This window comes from Poeciliopsis prolifica, unplaced genomic scaffold (genome assembly GCF_027474105.1).
Source record: "Poeciliopsis prolifica strain line A6 unplaced genomic scaffold, Auburn_PproV2 SCAFFOLD041, whole genome shotgun sequence".
Lineage (NCBI taxonomy): Eukaryota > Metazoa > Chordata > Actinopteri > Cyprinodontiformes > Poeciliidae > Poeciliopsis > Poeciliopsis prolifica.
In genome coordinates this window covers 2,567,077-2,586,111 of record NW_026562416.1, presented here as the reverse complement: position 1 = coordinate 2,586,111, position 19,035 = coordinate 2,567,077, and the positions used below count along the sequence as shown (strand labels likewise).

Genomic DNA, 19,035 nt, shown 5'->3' with positions numbered 1-19,035 from the left:
TTTAGAGTTCCTGAACTAAAGTTCAGGAATTTAGAGTTCCTGAACTAAAGTTCAGGAACTTTAGTTCAGGAACTAAACTAAAGTTCAGGAACTCTAAATATATGAGTTTAAGAGAACATTATTCGTATATTTGTGTCATCACATTTGCATTACTGAAATGCTTTTTTTACCAGTCTGGACAGATAATCAGTTTCAGCTGATTATCTGAAACCTTCAGCTTTCAGAAATTATTTCATGGCAAGAATTTCAAATTGTCGTCCGGTTTTCAAACCCTGACACACCCCACACACATTAATTAAAAACCCCAGACAGGTTTTTGTCATACAATATGATGTCCAGTCGCACGGCAGACAGCACAACACAGACAAACAGATTTCACACTCATACATTCACATATCAGACGCCAAATTTCACAGAACTCGATATGAGTTCAGCGTAAGCAAACATGGCTGACTGTTGACTCAGATGGCGTTAGTTGGTGAAATAGTTTTTTAACAGAGAAAAAAGACCGTTGTCTCTGTCCACTGGACTTTCCGGTGCGCTGTGGCATTTGTTTTGTCTTTATTTTGGATTCCTCTCCGTGTTTCCGTCAAGTTCAGTAGGTCGTGTTCTTGTTTGTCCTCGGAGGAAACCACACCCTGTGAAATCGAGTCAAGATAATCCAACATGTGTAATATCCACCATTTTAAATCAAAGAGATCCAAAAGTCCATTACAAGCAGACCAGATCTCTCTTAACACGCCACACCCTTCAGAAATCTCTCTAAGATTATTTTAAGAGCCATCCCGATAATCAGGGCATTCTTAAGATTGTCAGAAAACGGCATGAAGGTCTTGCTGTGTGAACCAGGCACATGGGCTTTTCACTCTGTGGGTCGTAATGGTGGAATAGTTTGCCCTGCAGCTTTACTTTTCTGACTGGAGGATTTCTAAGGACCAGCTGAGAACTGTTTTGTTTTCTCAGGCCTTTATGTCATGATTTTATTATCTTTGTTATGCTTCTTTTTTCACTATGTCCATGTTGGTTGTAATTTTTGTTGTACAGCGCTTTTTGATTTTGTTTCAATAAAATGTGCTTTATAAGTTAACTTTACCAACTTACTAGAGAGTCACTTTTTGATAAAAATCTTCTTTGTTCAACTGTAACACTTCCAGAAGGTCACTTCTAGAGGAGCAGGTCATGTTTGCACAAAGAAACCCAAACTGGACTGGCAGAAATAACAGCAGCATTTTTTCCTTTTTGTCTGGAGTGTTCCTGTGTTCCCTTGAAGGTCAGCCTGTTGAAGACTGTTTGCTGCTGGCAGACAGCTGAACTTGATGTGAGAAAGCGACCATTTATTTTTGTCCCTGGGAGCAAAGCGGTGTTATTTGATCATTGCACTTCACTTTTAAACAATTTTTTTGTTTTAAAATATGTTTCATTTGTCTTAACAGATTTTTTTTATTGCAAATTCATATTGTTTAGAGGCCCTTTGAGATCTCAAGATTTAAAGAGCATGGTAAATAAAATTTATTACTTAATTTATTAGCATAAGAATAGTAGGAGGAATACCAATAATGATCTCATTCAAAATTTTCCCTCCACTCTGAGATTACTGCAGAGAAAATAAATAAATTGTTGGTCTGTTTTTTTTTTTTTAAACACTGTTAAATAAAAGAGGAGTCACTGTGAATATTTGGTGGTACAATGTGGTATTTTTTTGTTATTGCGATATGGCATCCAATTTCCAATTTTATTTTCTGTTGTAATAATTATATTGAAACTTTGTTGGTGCATTGGTGATATTTTACAACTTTTATGCCCTAAAATGATTGTAAAAGTTTAATATTCACTATATTCATTAATTGGTTTTGTAAGTTGGTTGTAAAGTTTAACTTGGATATTTCTTGTGCCCTTTTATCAAGCATTATCAGTTTGCTTTATTGTTTTTTGTGATAATAATACATTAGTTTAGTATTAGTCAAAATCATGCAATATTTCTTGATTTGTTCTTTGCTAATGTAAAGTAGAGAAAGAATAAATACATAAAACTGATAACCTTTTCCTCTTTCTCCCCATCTTGTCCTTCTTTTCTCCTTTCTTGACTCTTTTACACAAACTTTTTTTTTTTTTTTTTTTTTTTTGACTTTTTCCTTCTGTGCCTTTTTTTGGGGATTTTGGACCATCTGGGTTCTTATCACCACGGTTTCCCTTCCCCTCTTTTCTCCCACCTTCTTCCCATTTTCTGCGACACCAGCCAAGCCCAAGAACTCGGCCAAAGCCGTGACGGTCCAGGCTGGCAGCAAGTCGGTGATGGTGGCCCACTGCGAGGCGGCGGACGGGAAACCGGCCGCCACCATCAAGTGGCTGGCGTCGGTCGGCGGCAACCACTCAACCACCTCCACGAACGGGCCGGACGGCACAGTGACGGTTCGGAGCGAGTACAGGCTGGTCCCGACGGCGGAGGACAACGGGAGAGAGGTGACCTGTCTGGTGGACCAGAAGACCCAGGACCGGCCGTGGACTGAGGTTCTGAAGCTCTCAGTGGAGTGTAAGTCACATAAAACAAACACTCATGTTGTGACTCACACAGAGTCTCAGAGGCAGGAAACACACACAGATCAGTGCTGCAACTGACGAGGAGTTATTGCATCACATTTCAATTAGAAATGCACCAATCAACTTTTTCACTTCCGATCTCATATCTTTTAAGTTGTAAAAACTTGACAGATTGTTCAGTTATTTTTTTTAAATCAAACATTCACAGTGAATCACATTGACATTCAAACTGCCCATCAGACTGTCGGTAGCAATGACAGAACTCGCATAAACAAAACCATATGCAAGTTATGTCTTCATGCAGCAGCATAGGAAGGAAATGCTTCCCACTAAACGTCCTGCTCATCTTTAGATGGATGTTAGAGGCCGATTCAGCATAAATATGAGAGAGACGTGTGATAAACATGAGCTGCATAAATACATAGGAAACAGAATGCAACCATGCATATATAAAGAATGCATGGTTGCAAAAACGTGAAGGCCAGAATGTCCCAAAGCTCAGACTGATTTTAAATTTAACACATTTTCTCCTCACTTGATTTTTGGAGGAAAGGTCAACATTCCTCAATTGTTCCTATTGAGATTTTTATGAGCTATGATTAGAAAGTTCTGCTGTCTGGAGCTGTGATGCAACATGTGGACACATCATGAACTTATGTCTTATTTTCCTTCATTTCTTCTGCCACAAACCATGTGTTGTTTCAAATAAAATGACCCAACAGTGGAATGCAAAAGTATTTGCACCTCTGGACCTTTCCAGAATTTTACTAAGTCACAAACCTTAAAGTACTTCATCTGGATTTTATGTCACACACTAAGACAAAGAACCACACAATGTTTTTTTATTTTTAAATAAAAACTGTAAAAGTCTGGCATGCATTTGTACTCAGATCTACAGACTTATTTTTGACTGCTCAATTATATTAAATGGATATAATGGATATGTTTATGTTTAAGTTTCGTGACAAACCGTCAGATGGATTTAGGTCTGAACCTCACCAACAGATGGAAATGCTTTGCTCTAAAGTGTATATATTTCTGCTGCAAGTACCTCCACAGCATGATGCTACCACCACCATGTTTTACCATGGGGATGGTGTGTTCATCTATGTTTGCGGCTTTCTTACCTGGCAAACTGAAAAACGTCCTTTTGTTTGTTTCAAAACTTCCTTTCTTCTTTCAAGTCTTCAGTTAGGTCAGAGAGTTACCCTGAAATCCTCCCACCTGAGCCGTTGACCTTTGCAGCTCCACCAGAAACTTCTCCCTGATAAAACAAAAACCTTAAAACACCAGGAGCATAATGTGATGGTAACTAGTAAGGTTAGGGAAATGTTAGTTAAAGGGACCAGAGGAAAAAGTTTGCTCTGAAACACGTTCCAAAACATTTCACTAATACACAACTTAATTTATTTGATTCTGTTGATAAAATAAATGAGCTGTTGTGGCCAACAGTTCAGCCACACAACCATCACAAAAACTGCACCAACATTTAATAAGTTAAACTGCATCTGTCTGTGAAACAATTAACAGGACCTCACTGTGAAAGTGATCAAAAATGATCCATTTATTTATTGTAATAAAGCACAACTTTCACTTCCAGACCCTCCCACCGTCACCATCGACGGTTACGACAACAACTGGTACGTTGGTCGCTCTGACGCGGTTCTGTTCTGCCATGCCACGGCCAACCCTGAGCCCACCACCATCACCTGGACGACGTAAGCAGCACACACTCCACATCTTTACAGCACAGATTAACCTGTAAAGTTTAGCAGATGGACAAATGACTGTGTCCTCGTATTAATCTCGTTTTAACTTCCTGTTTGGTTGTTTCCAGGGCTTCGGGTTCGCTGCCGGACACGGTGGTGGTGGAGCAAAACAAGCTAACGGTGAGGAAGGTGGACGACGCCGTCAACACCACCTTCACCTGCGAGGTCAAGAACAAGCACGGCGCCAGCAGGAAAACGCTCACAACGTTCGTCATCGGTGAGTCTGAACAAAACCACCCAAACACACAAAGACGCCATAAACCCCAAACCCCACATCTGCGGTTTCTGCAGCGCAACTTGATGCAGAAAAACGTTTGAATGCTCAACATGTCATCAACCCTCCCCCACCACTCACACACACCTGCACACATGCATGCAGATTTCATTTTTGGAAACTCACATGCTGGGATCAGAGCTGATCTGACCGCTGTGGGGGTCTGATCTGTTTGCTGCTCGCTGTCAGCCGGGGCCGGCGGAGGCTTTTCATTGGCTATTTCCCCACAGCAGGGCCAAATTGCTCGATTAGGGCCAATACTTGTAACTTTTAAAGTGAAATCTATGTGCTGAAGTTTAGTCTGCGCAGGCAGAACTCAGCTGGAGGTGATTAACTGTGAAGGAGGCCGTTATCGCACTGCCTTGGCCCTGCGGGGGACGCTCCGGTGTTGGGATTGTTTCGGGATTTCTACATTTTTCCAAAGGGTTCAAGTTGGTGTGAGCCAGTTTGCAGAGGTTTGCTTTTCTTTCTTATGCTTTTCCCACCCTCCCTCCTTCTATACAGCAACAAATACATTTACTAACATTTTCCTAAAGTTCTTCGTCTCCTCTTTCCTTTCCTGTTTCATGACGTTTCTGGAAATAGGGTTGGTTTTCCTCTTGGGGTTTGACAGTTGCTGTCTTGGTCAGGACTTTCTTTCACAAATTGATCAAAAAACACGTCCACAGACTGAAACTCTCCATGATGAAGGTGTCAGAAGTTGTTGATTTCTCCTTGATTTGTTTTCAATGTTGCCCTCAACAGCTTCTCTATTGGTGAAAATCCTTTTCTTTGTCAGAGGAATTAGATGGATTATCACTATATTGAGCTTCACAACAAGACATGATTAAAACTAACATATTCTCTTTAACCAAATGACAGCGAGGAAGCTACATTTAGAAAATTCGTGGGAAATCTGAGCCGCAGATTCGAATTGTTCTTTTGCAGAAAACAAAGCTCCCTTTCAGCCGGGCGGTGCACTGGGTGTGTGGGCGGTTCGGAAGTGCTTAGCCGCTCCTGTTCTCGCTGGAAGCACAGCATTGTGACCGACTCAGAGTATCACCAAGTCAATGCTTTCCTCTTCCAGCACATCTCAACAAAATCCCTTTCAGACACATGTAAAACCCCCGCTCAGTCCATACACAGGCTCACCCAACACTTTTAGGGCCTTGCAGAAACAGTTTTCATCTTTTTGTATCTGAGATCAAGGCCAAGCTTTGTGATTCATCCTCCTCTGTGCTGAATGTGTCGTCTGTGTTTCATGGCTTCTGTTACAGTAAGTAGATGTTATAAAGTGAACTCTGTTAAAGAAGGTGAGTACCAGAGGCGGTGGGCTGACCCAACGCTTTGTGTGTGAGTGAAGATGATAAAAGGAACCGTTGGAGTAAGAATAACTTGATTTGTGCTGAAGTCAACGCTGTGGCATGTTTCTGTACACATGCGCTTCTGAAAAGATTTTTTTCTGCACACTAACCAGTAAACTGCCTTTCTGTGCTAAGATTATGCATTGACATCAGACATTGTAGACGTGTATAAAAGATTAGTTTATCCTCCATGTTTGGATGTAATGCACAACTGACTGACGGCTCACTTCACGTTTGGGGACAACTCTTCACTGTCATCTTATTTTAATAGCTTAAACAGGAAGTGAAATTTGGTCCCACTTTGCAAAAACAACTAGCATTATTTAATAACTACTGAATAATTAATAAACCTGTTATTAATCAAGCTCTCACATCCTTCCAGACAACTGCACAGTAGCTTTTAATTGCATGTAATGATATGAAATAATGAATCACAGCAGCTCATTAAAGTAGCTTAGAGGCTGTGAAGACCTTTGATTGCTTCTGAGTAAGATGAGCGAACATTAAATGTTTATTTAGCAGCTGAAAGATGCACAAAACTTGTAGATATTGTGTTCATGTACAAGTAAACAGACCTGGTTAGTTTTATGGCACCAATCATGGCTCTGAATTTTCCTGTTTTATTCAGTCTGTGAATGCATCAACGATGAGAATCAGATTGAAGGTTAGGAATTTATTTGGTGCATAAATGTTTATTGTTGTTCGCTCTTTATGTTCTGTTGGATTTTCTGGTTTCGTGGTTTTGCTTTTGAATTGATCCTGGTATCCAGATTTGAATAATCTCCCAGTACTGATATTTTCTGACCCAAGATGCATTCACTTAAGCTTTTAATTTTGTTTAGTTTATTTTTTTCCTGGTTTTGTATATTTTCACTTAAAAAAACCCATCACCAATAATAGCTCTCTTGCTACATGTGATGCCAATTTATTGAGGTGTTATTATATTTACTCGATCGATCAGAATGTAATTTGTTTAAATAATCATCCAGAAACTTGTTTCTGGTTCCTGCTGCATCGTTAACGTTCCTTGTTTCTGGGTGTTCTGGTGGATTTCAGCTGCAGTGATGATTTGTATGGCTATTGTGGGCCGTCCCACCATTCTGATTCATATTCATCATTTTTTTGGATTGGCTCAGAAGAAGTCCCAGCACTCCAGATGGCCAGTCTGCCACTGGTAGTGAGTCACAGTGAGAACACATCATTTGTTTCACCTTTCCAAAGGATCAGCAGCATAAGGCTGAGTGACTCATTCAGACCCGCCAACAGTTCAGCCACTAAATGCATAAAGGAAGCATCTTCAGTCCTCCATGGCAGCTTTCTTGGACACAGCTTCTATTTATTTCCTTCTATGCTCAGTTAAACACCACAGAGAAACGCTGGAGCAATGAAGCAGCACTCTGGTATTTTCTCTATTTGATATGTATTTTGTTGACATAACAAACAATCACAAGATTTTTTGTCTTGACAACCATCAAAGTATCACAAGATTCATCTGCTTGCTTCGTATAATCACAACATCCTCTTTATATCTGATGTGATGCATTCAGATGCAGAACATTCGGTTTTACTGTCAATTTTCTCTAGAAGCAGAAAAATGAATAGTCGTGTATTTGGAATATATGGTTTTTCATGTTTTTTATGGAAAAATGACTCACCTGGTGATGGAAAGGAAGAAAATAACAGTTGCGGATGCACTGGCTGTTGAGGTTCCTGTTCTGAAAACTGAAAGAGGCAAATAATAACCTTTCCAATCCATCTCGGTACAATAACAACTAATTCTGATTTGCCCCAACCAAATTTATTTCTATACGTTCAAGTTCTGTTCAAATTATATTGAATTGAGCAGAGGTGTCCAACCCACAGTTTGGGATTCCTTTTACGGCCCTAATAGTCATTAGTGTGCAGGAAGTTGATGTAGTTGATCTACTTTTTAATAAAAATTGGCGTAAAATTTTCACTCGCAACTAAAAAACTGCCTAAATTGGAGAGCACAAATGCATTTTCTCTCAGGTTCTTCAGATTATGAAAGACTTTTACTCTAAAGCTGACTTGGCTAAATAAAGCAAGACATTTTAACGGTAAATCTGCAACGTAATTGATCCATTTTTTGTAGAATTTACACAGTTTGTGCACCTAGTTCCTTGCCAGACAGGTAAAAATATATTTATGTAAAAATGTTAAAAATATAATTTTTGTGACCCACAACTACCTTTTGATCCCACAAGTGAACAGTTTGGACACTCCTGATGTTGAGTCAGATTTGGTAAATCAGTGATTGCAAAAAGAAAGAAGAAAGTTAAAGGACTGAAAAAGGAATAGGATTAGATCAAAGTCTCATATGGAATAAAACTCTCATCCCGAATAACCCAAAATGTCCTGTACACCCTGAGGATGCAGCGATGACCTGTTGCTATCAGACTGCTGGGCCGAATTCATCCGAGTTTTATTCAATCCCAAACAGCTTTCACTGGGATTACGCTTTACGGTCGCAGTTAGACCCTCTTTGCAGGAATCGTCCCAAATCTCCTTTTCTCTTCGTCTTCTGTGTCTGAACTTTCCAAAGACTCTCCCTTTTTTCCAACTAAATGGAAACCAGAAGCTCTTTGTTAGCCATCTTCATGTCAATTAGTAAGACAAACTAATTCAGATGATTCTGTTCCTATCAGAAGAGTGTACTGACCCTTATTAAAACTGAAAGGACACGACTTAAGCCAGATGGATTGTAGATATCATTAAGGGTCTGAGAATGAAATCATAAGTGTATCCTATCTTATTTCTGGCACTGAGTGACCACTAGCAGAAATTGTTGAACCTTTTTACCTCACATACTTTCTGCTGCTTCAACTTCTGAGACACAACGTTGTTTTTAGAATGGCGCTTTTTCTGAGGTCAGGCACCATGAATGTATCGAGCCAATTACCTCAACAGAAGACACGCTTCGGATGAGGGAGAAAATCATTACCATTGACCCTTGGACAAACACACTCGGCTGCTTTAAAGGTCAGAGTGGTTATCTGCTGCCGTTGAAGCCGCAAATGAGTAAAATGTGGCTTTAGCGCGCCTAAAAGCTGCTGAATGCCGGAACAGGAAGTGACTTTATGTGGGTTTTTGTTTTGGAGCTGGCATCCTGAAAAGCGCTTTAAACTATTCCTTAGACTGATGCATCTTTTCAGCACAAGATAATCAAAGTTGTTTATTAAATCACTGAACTAAAATGTTTTAAAAAGTTTAGATAAAAATATGCTTTTAGAAAGACTGTTCTCCAAATCTCAAAAACATTATCAAAGCTTGTATTTAGCCAATGACAGCACAGGATAAAGCACTTTGCTAGTGTAAAGTCAGTTTTTCTACATTATTTTCTTGAACAGCTAAGGGAGGAAATTGATCTGATCTTTTCACACCATACAGCTACACCATGGTCACACTTTTAACAAATATATAAAAACATTAAAAAAAAAAAAAAAGTCCATCTGTAGTAAACGCTGCTACGATCCGTTAGCGGTTCCTCTCTGTTCTGTTACCTGCTCGATGGACTCCTCGCGTCGTCTGCCATTTCTGCTGCCGTCAAGGAGCCATCACAAGTCACAACTCCACACTCACGCACGCACACGCACACAAAACCCCATCAGACCGCAGAGCAGCACAGTAAGACGGGGCTGATGAGAAAGAAGGATGGAAAATGGTTGTGGAAGGAGAAGTGGATCTGAAGGAGAGGATTTGATGGCACTGGGAGGCATTTTCAGAGGCCTAATAAAATGACTCTCACTCACCTCCATATTGTCCATCTCTCTCATCTATGCTGAGCTCTCAGGAGTAAGTGCCTCTGTAATGCAACAAGAAATTTTAGTGTTTTTGCTGACAGGAGTGAAATGTACCCTCCTCCCTCCTGTTCTGCACAAACACCCCCCACCTCCAACCCGCACCCCATCCGTCAACGTTGACATCGTGCCAGCTATGCATGGCTCGCTTGGTTTCCACGGCGCCAGCTGGATCTGCCCAGGGCAGCGTGCACATAAGAGTGGAAGAGGTTGCTGGCAGGGGAAAATAAAATAAAACGATTGGAGTGGAGGACAGGAGGGAGTGGTGGTGGGCAGCGGGATGAAGACGGTGATTGCAGAGGAGCTGAAAACCGAGATAATAGTGAGTGTTTGTGTGAGGGGTGGGGGCGGGTGGAGGGGGAGATGGAGAGGTTCAAACGCAGGGAGCAGCAGGAGGAGAGTGGACGAAGGGTTTCTCTAAAAACCGTGATGACTTCTGGTCGACTTCGTAAGACTGAGCTGGCAGGAGGCCGTGACCCTCTCTGTCCTCCACCTCTCTGGCCGTCACTCCACCCCCTCCCCTGCACAAGAAAAGCCTTTTATGGGGGAGTCCAGCTGGCACGGGGCTGGCGGCTGTGTTGCCGCACACATGCATTCACCCCCTTATACACACTCAAACGCACAGCAGCAGCGAGACGGACGAGTGGAAAAGCATTTCCTGGATCGCCTGCAGCAACTGAGATACATGTCCACTGGAAAGACACATACTCACTTTGAAGACACACAGACACGCTGTGCTTCACACCCGAACACACACACTCACGCACGCACACAAGCTGAACCATGCAGAACTGTCCATGAAATAATCAGATGATGTAGCCATGGGGAGGAAATTCTGGCTCCGATTCTGTGCCACAAAGCCACAGCTAACCTCAGCACCGGCCAAATCAAACACGGGGAGCAGGAAAAGAGAAGGTAGTATTTATTTTACACAAATAAATTCAAGTCACTAGCTGTGTTTCCATTGTCATATAATTGCTCAAATTGGAAATAAGGAAGTAAATTTGCTCAATTGAAACAGGACAGTTTTGAAAATAAGATTTTGGATAAAACGTTTTTGTGCTGGGATGTGATGGTTGAAATGAGTGTGAGTTGCAAAGCTGCAATAGAAACACTTTTTGCATGACAAGAGTTGTGATCAACAAACAGATGTTACTGCTGGCTGAGAAAACGACAGGATGGGCAGGAGGATGATTCACATGTGAATTGTTTGTCCGTCATGTGAAATAAAAAATTAATCAAGCTTTCTCTATCTGCCGTGTGTTGAGTTGCAAAGCGTTTCTCCAAGGTCCCCAAAAGAAATTTAAAGGTGGTTTACATGCATGCCCTGTGGAGCCCATTAATAAACACTCATACATTCCAGACGTATCGCTACAATGAATGAGTAAATTAGTTCGGATGGTGATGAATAATAAAAACTAGATGTAAAACACTGCCACAGACACCTGGGCTTGTAGCAGCAAGTGGGAGGAAGCTGTAATTCAGTCCGAAGATTGTGCTTTTTACACTTTGGGCATCGTTTGCCTGATGGCAGCGTTTTGAAGAATTTATGAAGCAGCCGAGCGTCCTTGATGATCGCTGTTGTGCTCCTGCAGCGGTTTTGGAAGATATCTTGGACAGAAGGGAGGGAAACGCCAATGATTTTCTCAACAGCTCTAACTTTTCTCTGTCGGGCCTTTTTATCTGACATTCTGCAACTGAGAAACCACACAGACAAACAGAACAGAGTCAACCACGCCTCTGTTGAAAGCCCTGAGGATGCTGCTGAACAGTCTCTGCTCTTTGTTTGCTGAGATGTTGTTGTGCCTGATTAGGTCTTGATTTACTCACCAAGGAGCCTGATTTTCTTCACATTTTGTGGGATCAGCCCTTATGCCGAGAGGAGCATCCTCATTCAGTGTCCATGTTCATGTTCATCTACTTCATTTGGGCTGCTTGGCACCACATTGTTCACAAACTTTCAACTCCTGTATTTTACTTTTTTCCTTGTTGATCCTTGACATTGATTTCTTGTTTCCATTAATCAATCTTACAGATCCCATAAGCCTTTTTTTTTAAGCTGAGGGAATCTGGAGTTTTTCGCTTCATTTGGTAAAATGTTTCCTGATGTCAAAACTTTGGCTGAATTAGTGTTTGTAATTCCAGCCTCCAGTGTGGCAGCAGACTCTGAGACATTTTGCACAAGTGGGTTTGCAATTTAGATTAAAATTCAGATTTTGTGATATAATAAGGAAAAAATATCATAAAATATTTCTAAAGTAGCAACACAAAATCAGCGATTTGATTATGAAATCCTGGAGGGATTGAAGGCTACTGGTTTTAACTTTTGTGCAATTACTTAAATCGATAAGTATGTTTTTCAATGTACTAATTTTATAGTTGATATTGGACTGATATTCCATAGAAACCTATAAAAAAGGTAAATATAACATTTCGGTTGCTTTCCTCAAGGTGCGTTTAAACATGAAATGCAGAAAATTATGGGATGATGACTGTGATTTCAAACCAGTGTAATTACCTGACTATCTAGAAAGATAGGAAATGAATTATAAACTGTCTCTGAACTCCAAATTCTTTCGCATTTAAAAGTGAGACAGAAGCTCAGCTAATTACGGCTGCAGCTCTCTGTGGCTTCCTGCTTCACCGTTGCTACGATAACAGACAGTAAAGCAGCCTGTTTAGACTTCTCATCTAATCTTTAGGTCATGATTAAGCAGATTTGGTTTCCTCTTGTGTGGGTCCCTGATCATAAAGCTGTAGCATCGGGTGCAGCAACAGGGCCTCCTGCGGATCATCGCCTTTACATCCTGCATCGTTTAGTTTATCCTGTGGAATATTCATGCTCAAAGTTAAGCTGTTTTACAAAAGAAAAATTTGAATTAATTAGACAAAGCTTTGTTTACCTAATTTCTGTCTCTGTGGGGATCTCCCCGTCAGACCTATTATGTTATTTGTTTATTCTAAGCCTTTATCACAATCTAAAAGATCCTGCTGTTCCTTTTTCCTACACATTATTATCTTCTCTGCACTCGGCCTTCTCTGCTCACAGTTTTCTATAAAGTTTTTTTCCATCAAAAGTTTCAGCTGAACAGCATGAAGTGTTTATTTGTGGTTATTAATATGCAAAATCACCTGGAAGTGCCATTGTTTTTAACAATTCTGCTTAAATTAGAATATTGGGTGTCATTTTAAGCTGCAGGAATATATTCTCATGTTGCATTTTCCCAACAACAGGGCAAAATGTCTTCTGGCAGAAGTGAGATGACGTCAAACTGCAATGCATTCACAAAGGGAAGAAGCTTTGACATAATCGATAAAAAGCAACTCATTAAAAGAGTCTGACCTCACAGCTGATGGGCTGAGCAGAACAGAGAGGGACAGTGGGGGTCTAACTTTATTTTGTGTCATGATGAAAAAAATAAGAGTTTAAAAATGTTGATTAATCATTGAAATTTTCTGGAACAGTATTGCATTGAAATATTTTCATAATATTGAGCAGCCCTAATTTAAATTGATGAATAATTTTGGGCTTAACTGTTTTTCTCTCTGCTGCACTTAAAAAATTAAGCAAAGTAACCAGTCGGGACTGCTGATTACTGTTGTTAGTATTCAGAGGATGGCTGGAGAGTCGCTTCAAATAGTACGAAATAGCAGCTCGGTTTTATTTGACATGTTTTCTGTTTAAATAATGAAACTTATCACGAAATTGCTAAAGTTTGAAGGCAACAGCATCTGGAAGTGGTGGCAAAATTGTTTTTGCAACTCACTGAACAAAGGATATGTTAAAATTCAAAGATAACTTCATGAATAATTTGGGGGCTAGCTCTAAAATTCCTTAATAGGAAAATCTTCATCTTCTAAGGGTCTTTTTGCAGGACTGCATGGTTGAAAAATCTTTGTTTTCCCTCAAAAACATAGAACTTCTGACTCAGAAGCTCCGTCTATGCAGGAACAAGAACATCTGACCGGAACTTTCAGGAATCACACGGAGTTGTCGGCTGCTGTCCTCCTCCATATGACTGTTGGTGCTGTGGCCGCACAGGGGGAACATCTGTTAGGGAGATAAGGGCTGAGGCGAGGGCCTCCAGGCTGCAGCTTATCGCACCCACAGACATGAGGGGAATACAGAAGCCCATATCAGAAAGGGGCATGAAGTGGTCCACATGGGGAGATTTGAGTTTTAGGAGGTCAGCAGGTGGAGAACAGGAGTAATTTCAATCTTTTTCTCTCATTCTCATAGCAGAACGACTGTATGGTCAGTTCATCACCAGAAACTCCAGCACCAGCCAGTGCTGGAGTTTATTAGTCTTTACAAGATTAATACAGTTTAATCAGTTATTGATCTGAAGTTGCAACAGGTAACAGTATAAAAATTAGTGACAAAAAATAGTGTACTAACATTTATGCATGTATTGTTTTTGCTTTTGTTTAAAACTGGAAACACAAATTAATGTAATAAAAATATTCATTATAATCAAAAGTTAAACTATCAGCTTTTTTTGGCGAACATGTCTAAATTCAGTGGCATAAGTAGCACATATCACACATAACATGTCTACTGCTCACCAGGACCACAGCTTCAGCTTTTCTGCATGTTACTCAAACATGGAGCACATGCCCAATAATACCATTATTCAACCTAATGCAACACTATGCAAACGATCTGTCTACGATGGTGAAGATTCACCAAGGGTTTAAAACTGAAAGTGAAACTCAAGACATTGTTTTCTCTATTTTTATTTCAGTTTTTTATTTTCAGATAATCAACTTGTGTGACCTGAGAGTATTGAAATGTCATTAGATGATCAGTTTGTACTTAATTCTGACCAAAAAAATAAATCCTTGATGGCAATGTTCAGGCAAGAAATATCTCCTCTGCTCTATCGCAGTTAAAAACTGATTTTCATTTTCCTAATCCCAATATACATGCACTATTCACAAAAGAAAAAACATATTGACACCCGTATATGTTTTGATAACCTTTTAAAAAAAAATTGTGCCTTAGTAAGGAAAATCATTCCATGCTGAATTTTGATGCTTTAGACTTCATTAACATAGCTTCTCATGACTGCAAAATCTGCACTTCTGCTTCTTTTTTTTTTGTTTTATAAAATTTAAGATTTATTAAAACATATTTAGCTCAAACAGAATTAACTTAATTGTTGCGTACTTTAGATTTTTGGATTTTTATATATTTTTCGTACAAAGTAACACACTTAAAAAAGACAACGTGAAAAATGAGGAAGCTGAATTTTTTCCCCAATGGAAAGTCATTTTTTTCTTTTACAGTTATCAAATTACATTCGTTTGAAGACTAATTACTCCAAAGTGATGCTGCCACGAGTCTCCAGTGTGGAAGCAATTAAAGTGCGATTTAATTGTTGTCGGTGTTTACTTTAGATGAAAATGAGAATAATTATTATTTTAAAATAGTTTTACATAAAACAAAAAAAAAACTTATAAGAAATGACTCCTAATTTGTGAAATAGTAATGTTTTCATCCTTTTTTGATGCAGCAGAACTTTACATGAAATATTTTTTTCTTCATTTGTCTTACTTTTGGTGTTTGAGATTCAGAAGAATATCACAAGTCTGCCAGTAAATGTGAAAATTTAACTTCAGAATTAACTATGAATGAAGTAAAAATGAAAGACAATGTTTGAGGTTGTAAGTCTCAAAAATGAAACCTTGTTAGATTTAGTCCTTTAGTCACTCAAGATGCATCACAATAACTCATTGTACCATTTTCAGAGCATACGGTTTGGAAAAGAATAACAAAAACAAATTAGCATAATTCACAGAACAGAGTCATCCATTTTATGGAACTTAAACAAAAAAATGCGTTGGAAACGAAGGAGTTTTGAAGAATCGTGGACTCACAGAATAAAGTGGAATTGTTTTCAAAGTGTCCCTTTGCTTGGTTGATTATTTCCTGGGAAGAGAGCCAGGCGTTGGTGTCTCTTTCGAGCAGCCAGAAGTGGTTCTCTTCACAAAACACTGAATGCATTGTGGTGAGATGAGAAGAGTTTCTTTCTTAAGTTGCAGATACAGACAAGACACATCGTCCCTTTTTTAAAAAATTGCTATTAGCATTTCTGTTTTCTACTCTGGAAGACACAGTGCATATTGTTGAGGAATCGGTTTACGTGCTATGCCTTGCTGAATCATCAAAGCAAATGGAACAAATTACTAAGCAGGGTAAAAATATAACATTGACATGAAGAGCAGCAACTTAAATGTCTTCTGTTAAAACAAGTCAGGTGTTGAAATAAAACGAGGAACAACCATAATCACTAAGGAAGAAAGTTTCTGTAAGAAAGGAAAACTATCTCACCCGAGTTACCTAAGATGAAGCTACATTTGGAAAGTTGAGCTTAAAGGAGAAATTCAGGCCTTATTCTGACCTGAGCTGAGCTGCAGCTGTTGTACTTTAAATGAAACATCTCTGTCAGCTCAGAGTAACTCATCATCTTCTAAAACAAAGCCCTTGATGACCACCAGGGTAAAAATGGCTTCAAAACCAAGTTCAGAAGTCAACTTTAAACTTACCAAATATAAAAATAGTAGGTCACAAAATACAGCAGACTGTAAAACAACTAAAGAATAAAATCTAGAATTTGAATATGGACTTCTTGAAAGAAAATATGCAGAAACCCCAGAAATGCAAGTTATAGTTTTGTTTTAATTCAAATAAAATAATTGTGACACAACCAGAGCGCGGAATACCTTTTAAAAATGAATCCTGTGGTTCTCCATTGTTAGTTACAATAGAAACCTGATGATCCTAAACATTCGATGCTTTGTGTCTCCTGTCAACATAAATTCCATGAATTGCTTTTTGATTCATTAGTTCATGGTTCTGAATGTAATGTAGCATTTATTTTGACAGATTCTCCACAGTGAAATTGTCTCCCATGGAGACAGCAAAGAACAAGTGAAGGTGGATCAGACAAAGCGGTAACGACTGCCTGATCTCACAACAAAATGTGACATTTGAAAAAAGGGTCATAAACTGAACAGAGTGACATTTTGACGTAATTTTCTTCCTGATAGGGATTCAACTTGTTGTTTTTAACATTAGCCATTTGAAAGATGAGCTGAGAATCGGGGTTGGTGTATAGATGAACACTTTCTCTACATGCAAAATCTATTCCAATAGAACTGTAGATGTTTTGAGGTTTAGCTCAAAATCAACAGAGAACATCTTGATTTTAGAGTTTGCATGTTTAACAAATTGGGCATGGTGTCATATTATATAAAGACTTCTCTTCTCCAAACATGGAGCTTTGGATATGTTATCTAATATAACAAATCAGTATATTTCAAACTTGTTCCATTTTCACTGAGTAAATGTCACATTTTAAACTATATTTTTGTATATTTGGCAGCTGCATCATGTGTTTCTTAGGACTTTGAGCTCTTAAAGCCCAACTTCACTGATTCCAGAATGTTAGATTTTAGTCCTGTGTATTTGCTGCATAAATATTTTTTTTTCTCTTGTGTAACAGAAAAAGTTGCGCTGAAAATTTGTTGAGTTTTTGTTTATTTTTCTGGTCAATGAAATTGATTTCTTCATGAGGTTGCTGGCCAGTTTTGAAGTTGCCAGCTTGATATTGATGTTTTTGTGGGCATTGAAAACCACTGGAAGCCTTATAGTAGAAACAGCAGTTTCTACTGCTGTTTCTACAGAAACTGCTCAAATTGATCTGTGCTGCACTTGATGCTTATTTTAAACAATTTCAAAATCAGAGTTTGATTTTGGACTCTGTATGTTTTCTCCACGTTCTCACCCAGCCGCCCCTAGTTGAAGAGAGTTGAATGATTGGTACATAGTATTAATATTTTAAAGTCAGATACCTGCCTCTCTGTGCTCTGTGGTTTAAATATTTCACATTTGGAGGTTGTGCAGTTCAAACATCAAGATTTCAAGATTTTTCTTTTTATTCATCAACTACAAAAGAAACATGAGCTCACTGATAGAGCCGAGCCAAGCCACGGCACCGCTGGTTTCAATCAGGGTGAGGCGGCATGTGGGTGACCCTGAGATGCATAAACGAGAACACGCTTATATGCTCATGATGTACTGTTCTCATATCCCCTGGGATGCCTTCCGTTTCTTCATTTCTCTCCATTTTCTCCACTGCTTTTCTCCCATCCGAGGCCAAACTTCCTCTGCTGTCGTGCTTCAGACAGAATTACACGTCATAGTTCACTAGGAGCATATAGAAAAGATTGTATACTGCACATCCGAAACATCCTGTAGAGCCACTGTGCTTACAAATATATGTACAGATGCATATGTGATACAATTTGCATGCAACAAACACACAGCTTCTGCATTTATGTGCAGATTTCTATGTATGAGTATTTTGACACTGGACTCATGCAGAAGCTAGTTTCTCAGTTAAATTACAGGGTCAGATGTTGGTAGCTGTAGCTAAAGCTTGGCAATGGAGCGGTTCATGATTACCTCTGTGCTTCTGCTGCTGCTGCTGCATTCTATTTCAATGTTAAAGGGCCACTGTTGTTCTTTCTTCATTTCACCGCATACCACTTCGAGACACGTCAGGTGAAGGGAAGAGGCAAACAGATTTTTGCACAAAAACAAATAAGCAGACATGGTGCATTCAGAGACACAATGGTCCTGATCCCCAGAAGGAGGAAAAGCCTGCAAGCGCAGAGGAATATTCACTGAACATCAATCTGTGGTGTCAGCTCGGTCACATTTCTCATTTTTCTGTGATCTCCTTCCAGCCGGCATCAGAAAGCCCCAATAAACTTCCCCTGGTGAGCTGTGTGTTTATTAGCATAGTGAGATGTGAAAGTGTCTGCCTACCTTCCACATTTCTTTCTTTTTTGTTTTTTTTTTTCCCACATTAAAAAAAAAATTAATAAAAGAAATGACCAGAGCATCAATATTAACTTGATTTATTAAGCAGGAGAAGTTATCTGAACCAACCAGTCCAAATGGAGGAGAAAATGCCTCCTGTTCCATCCATGTCAATATTTATTAAACACGTTTTGTGAAGATTTTCATTTCATTCATGCCTGACAACTTCCAAACCTTTAAAATTAAAAAATCCCTGAAATATTACCAGTCTGAACAATCCCAAAAAAACAACATACCGTACTCAGATATAAAACAATTTCAGTACAGAAAAAAACTAAATGACTGAAACTTAAGTCCAACCAAGATGCTCCAAAAATCTTGAATATGAGTGAAATAAAACAGATCTGCAAAGAAAAGTGGATACAAATTTTTTATGTAAAAAAAACAAAGACTATTTGTAAGG

General features: G+C 39.2%; 1 protein-coding gene across 4 annotated transcripts in view; it reads left to right on the top strand.

Annotated features, from left to right (window-relative positions):
* The window catches only part of pvrl2l (PVR cell adhesion molecule related 2 like), a 310,183-nt gene that overhangs the window by 164,284 nt on the left and 126,864 nt on the right, over positions 1 to 19,035 (top strand). For all 4 annotated transcript variants that reach the window (XM_055055336.1, XM_055055335.1, XM_055055333.1 and 1 more), the window contains exons 4-6: positions 2,237 to 2,530; positions 4,139 to 4,256; positions 4,376 to 4,524. In XM_055055336.1, coding sequence (XP_054911311.1) covers positions 2,237 to 2,530; positions 4,139 to 4,256; positions 4,376 to 4,524 — 561 coding nt within the window. The remainder of the gene's footprint in view (positions 1 to 2,236; positions 2,531 to 4,138; positions 4,257 to 4,375; positions 4,525 to 19,035) is intronic.